Source organism: Poecilia reticulata, linkage group LG5 (assembly GCF_000633615.1).
Source record: "Poecilia reticulata strain Guanapo linkage group LG5, Guppy_female_1.0+MT, whole genome shotgun sequence".
NCBI classification, from domain to species: domain Eukaryota; kingdom Metazoa; phylum Chordata; class Actinopteri; order Cyprinodontiformes; family Poeciliidae; genus Poecilia; species Poecilia reticulata.
Window position 1 is genome coordinate 15960959 of NC_024335.1, and position 5150 is coordinate 15966108.

At 42.4% G+C, this 5150-nt stretch overlaps 1 protein-coding gene across 1 annotated transcript; it reads left to right on the plus strand.

Annotated features, from left to right (window-relative positions):
• Positions 1-4382, plus strand: LOC103465067 (tubulin beta-4B chain-like). The gene is made up of 7 exons (XM_008409611.2): positions 1-189; positions 520-628; positions 1141-1251; positions 1463-1707; positions 2400-2722; positions 2811-3155; positions 3749-4382. Exons 1-7 carry the CDS (start codon positions 133-135, stop codon positions 3891-3893), a joined length of 1335 nt encoding a protein of 444 aa, XP_008407833.1. The 5' UTR covers positions 1-132; the 3' UTR covers positions 3894-4382.
• Positions 4383-5150: the final 768 nt, after the last annotated feature.

Genomic DNA, 5150 nt, shown 5'->3' on the forward strand with positions numbered 1-5150 from the left:
ATCCGCACAACACTTTCACCCGTCAAAAAGCGAAGAAGAAGAAGAAGAAAGAGTTCTCTCCATTATTAACGGATTGGTGCATCAGACTCAACTTTACTCGTTGGATTATTAGAAAGCTGTATTTCGATAAAAATGAGGGAAATTCTCCATCTTCAAGCTGGTCAATGTGGCAACCAGATTGGTGCGAAAGTAAGTAAACATTCATTTTTAAAAATGATACCTAAATTCGTTGGGACCCCACAACTGAAAAGTTACATTTAGTTTGGGCGGGCTTCTAAATTAGCGTTAGCTAGCTTAGCAAAAAAGAAAAGAAAAAGAGTATAGGTAAGTACTAGCTAAATGACAATATATAGCCATGCAAAATGAAATAGCATGTCATAAATCCATTTTACATTGTTTAACACCGTCTGAAAATTTACATTTAGGTTGAGGCCAAAAGAAAGTTAACATAACCGCCAGCCGTTGGTTTCCATTACTTTCCCGCTCAACCCGTTACTAATCTTCTCTCTTTGGTTGTAGTTCTGGGAGGTAATAAGTGATGAACATGGCATTGACCCAACCGGGGTATACCACGGAGACAGCGACCTGCAGCTCGACCGGATCAACGTTTATTACAACGAGGCATCAGGTTTGTTCACACTTTGCTTCACAGTGCAGTTAGTGGAGGAAGCGCTTTAGCACCTTTACCACAGGTGGGCCGTTACATCGCCTAATTAGATTTTTCAGTGATGCACACAAGTCCAAACTATGAGGCGTTGCCGTGGCGAAGGGGTAGAGCGCGCGACCAAATACAAGGAGGCCTCAGTTCTGGAGGTGGCCCGTCAAGGGTCCGAGTCCCGCCCGATGACCCCTGCCCCATGTCCTCCCCCCCTGTCGCCCTCCTGCCTGGTCAATCCCAAATGAATGAACACACAATTAAAAAAAAAAGCTACCAGTTGCTACCATTTTTCCCGAACTGGTAAAAACGAATTATGAGTGTATATAGGTTTCTGACGATTCTGCTTCAAACAGTTTATACTTCATATTTTCCACAAATCATTTTTGACCCATTCAATAAAAATGTTATCCCGATTTTATTTGTCACCCAGTTAATGATGTTAATGTTTTTGTGTGAATATTGTCTCCCCTCTCTTCTACTAGGGGGGAAATATGTCCCTCGTGCTGTGCTGGTCGACTTGGAGCCAGGCACCATGGACTCTGTGAGGTCTGGACCTTTTGGCCAAGTGTTTAGACCTGATAATTTTGTTTTTGGTATGTATATTTCTGTAAGAATTTAGTTTTGATTTTTAAAAAATGAAACTAACATATATTGGGGTGCCTAACAAAACTGGAGTGTTAATGGTTTACTTTCTCGAATGTTTTCCCATATAAATAAATGAAACTGGATATTTAGTTTGTCAGGATTTTTATAGTAAGCTGACTTTTTAAAAATAAAAAAATTAAATACTTTTATCTGTAACAGGTCAGAGCGGTGCTGGTAATAACTGGGCTAAGGGCCACTACACCGAAGGAGCTGAGCTGGTGGACTCAGTCCTGGATGTGGTGAGAAAGGAGGCAGAGGGCTGCGACTGTCTGCAGGGCTTCCAGCTCACCCACTCCCTGGGAGGAGGCACCGGCTCCGGGATGGGCACGCTCCTCATCAGTAAGATCCGAGAGGAGTACCCAGACCGCATCATGAACACGTTCAGCGTGGTGCCATCACCTAAGGTTTATATCGTCACCTTCCTTAAATAATGGCCCAAACGGGTCCCCTCCTGTCCCAAAATGGTTTTATTTATTTCTTTATGTTGCTTTACTCATCTTATTTGCAGTAAAGAGGTGGTGATGTTTTATTTTATTTCTTATTATTTTATTTATTTATTTATGTTTTTGCCAAGATCATTTTTGTAAAAAAAAATAAATAAATAAATTTATTTAGGTCATAAATTTAGGGAGGTGATGATGCTCTGCTTCCTCAAGGTGTCAACACATACTTCAGATTTAAATTCATGTGTCTCAATGTAAGGCTTTGAAATGTCCTAAATTCACCTAAAATAGCAAAAATATATTGACTTGTGGGAGTTAAGCTTACCGGTTCCCTTGCTTGCTAACTTTTTTTTTTTATGTCTTTGGTGGGTAAGTGTAAATTTGTCGCCATTTGGGTGGACGATATTCATCTTATGTTGCCAACCCATAAGATTCTGTGTGCTGGGTACAAAAAAGACTGTAGTCAGCAGTTTGTAGTACGAGAAGCACAAAGCTACAAATTTCTTTTGTACATTTCTGTTGTGATATGGGTCTTAAATTTCATTTATAGTCATCTTAAAAAGTCTTATATTTGGGTTGGGGAAATTTTCAGAAGTCCTCCTCCCAGCCTTAAACTAGGTTCCATTGTTCTGTCTGTATTCCTCTGCTGGCAGGTGTCGGACACCGTGGTGGAGCCCTACAACGCCACCCTGTCCGTCCACCAGCTGGTGGAGAACACTGACGAGACCTTCTGCATTGACAACGAAGCGCTGTACGACATCTGCTTCCGTACGTTGAAGCTCACCACGCCCACCTACGGCGATCTGAACCACCTGGTGTCGGCCACCATGAGCGGCGTCACCACCTGCCTGCGCTTCCCAGGCCAGCTGAACGCTGACCTGAGGAAGCTGGCCGTCAACATGGTGCCGTTCCCCAGACTGCACTTCTTCATGCCAGGCTTCGCGCCTCTGACTAGCCGCGGTAGCCAGCAGTACCGGTGAAGACGCTCAGTCCACCCTTAGATTAGGATTATCCCCCACTTCTTTACATACTTAATTCCAACTGAATGTCTTCTCTTTTCCAAGGGCCCTGACCGTCCCTGAACTCACCATGCAGATGTTCGACGCCAAGAACATGATGGCGGCCTGCGACCCACGCCATGGCCGCTACCTGACAGTGGCAGCCATCTTTCGCGGCCGCATGTCCATGAAGGAGGTGGACGAGCAGATGCTGAACGTTCAGAACAAGAACAGCAGCTACTTCGTCGAGTGGATCCCCAACAACGTGAAGACGGCCGTCTGCGACATCCCGCCGCGCGGCCTCAAAATGTCCGCCACCTTCATCGGAAACAGCACAGCCATCCAGGAGCTGTTCAAGCGCATCTCAGAGCAGTTCACCGCCATGTTCCGCCGCAAGGCCTTCCTTCACTGGTGAGTTAGGGTTAATCAAACGCTAGTCTGTTTGCCTAGAGAGTTTGTTTGGGGAGGTGTGAATGTGCTATCCAACTGATGTGGACCAATAAAGCAAACTGGTCCTCCGAAAAACCTAGGTCTCAATTTGGTTGAATGAACTCTGATGCTGTTCAAATTCATATGTGAATGCAAGCATCCCAGAGACGTCTCCAAAAGCAGGAAGCCAACTTTAACACAGGGCATTCTGGGTAAATGCATCCAAAACAAATGCATTAGCAGAAGAAATGGCTCATGGTCAAAGACAGAAGCGAAATTCTACATCCACTAAAACCTGACGTCACTCCATTTGTTTACTTTTCATTAAGAAGAAAGTATCGTGTCTACTTCTCAAGTTTCCTTCAGTAGTTTTTTTCCCCTCCTTGATCCAAGGAGAGAAACAGGTTTTTCAACAGGTTTGGTCTTTGACACAGTGCAGTGTGAAAGTGAACCGCACCATCTGAAAATGGAAAAAATGTTGCAACTTTGATCCTCAATTTAACCGAGTTTATCAGGTGTACTAAAACAGTGGCGTTCTAGTGCAAGGCATAGATGCTAATGTTGTCTCGTCACAGGTACACCGGCGAGGGCATGGATGAGATGGAGTTCACCGAGGCGGAGAGCAACATGAACGACCTGGTGTCTGAGTACCAGCAGTACCAGGACGCCACGGCCGAGGAGGAGGGCGAGTTTGAAGAGGAGGAAGAAGACATGGCCTAAGCAGCTAATGTGGTGGTTTTGCTCCTGGGCAACATTGTTAGATTTCAGCCTTTCTTTCTTTCTTTGTTCAAAGTGTCGAACCAATGACACTTAAGGTGTGATAAATGTCACCAGTTTTGCTTGTTCTAAAAGTTTTAGGATTCCTTTCAGGCCTTGCAGAAAACATGTTAAATATTACATTAGAATTTTTTTTTCTGGAAAATAAATGTATTAACCTGTAATTCTGTCCTGTAGCATTTTGGTTGTTTTGTACATTGAAGCTTTAATCTGTGAGCGGTTTGTTTTTATGTGGTCACTCTTTTTTTTTTTTTTATTGGATTGTGATGATGAGTGTTTTTCTGAACGTTGTAACTCCTCCAGTCTGACCTCCACATTGACCGCTCACAGTACATTTCTGTAAAGCTGTTGTGGTTTCATTGATATCACTACATTAATAACTTGATGGTATGTTCATAGAGTTTTAAATAAAGGTTTTTACCGTGGTACTAAGCTGTGGATTAGTGATTTTGTCAGTTGAAGACATATGAATAAATACTTTAGCAATTCGAGGGGATTTCAACGCTTTCATGTTGAAAATGAAGGAAATAAATCTGGACTTTACGGAGCCTGTGTATAAAGGGGCGACATCTGCTGGCCAAATGGCAGCATTGTATTTAATCGGAGGGAACTTTTGAGCCATATGGAATTAAAGTCCAGCACATGCGCAGTAACATGATGTAATGATCTGAAACAATAATAAAACTAAACTTAGAATATTTTCAGGTCCATCAAACATGCAACAGCTGAAGTTAGTGATGATCTGCAGAACTGAGGAGATGGGGACATGCTCTTAAAACTATTTTTGGCTCTGTATTTTCACTTAATCGGAGCTACTGAAATATTATGTAAAGTCATATTGCATATAGGTACCATACTCCAAATAAAAACTACAGTACGTTCTTGCTTTGCTATATTGACAAAGTACAACAAAAATATTTCCATTTGAGATTTCTTTCTTTCTTTTGTTGCCCAAAATCATCACAGCACCTAATTGTGCACTCAGGATTCATTTTCTCTGTGGACAGACCGCCAAGAAGTAGCTCCTAACTCCATAGTGAAAGTAAAATGTTACATAATTAAATATAAATAGATATAAACATCTGAGAAGTGTGGCGTGCATTTATATCCAGCCCCCCTTTTACTATTAGTTGCATAATCTACAAATCTCCCTGCATGTATAATCCATTACATTTACGTCCTGTTTCTCCATAATTAATT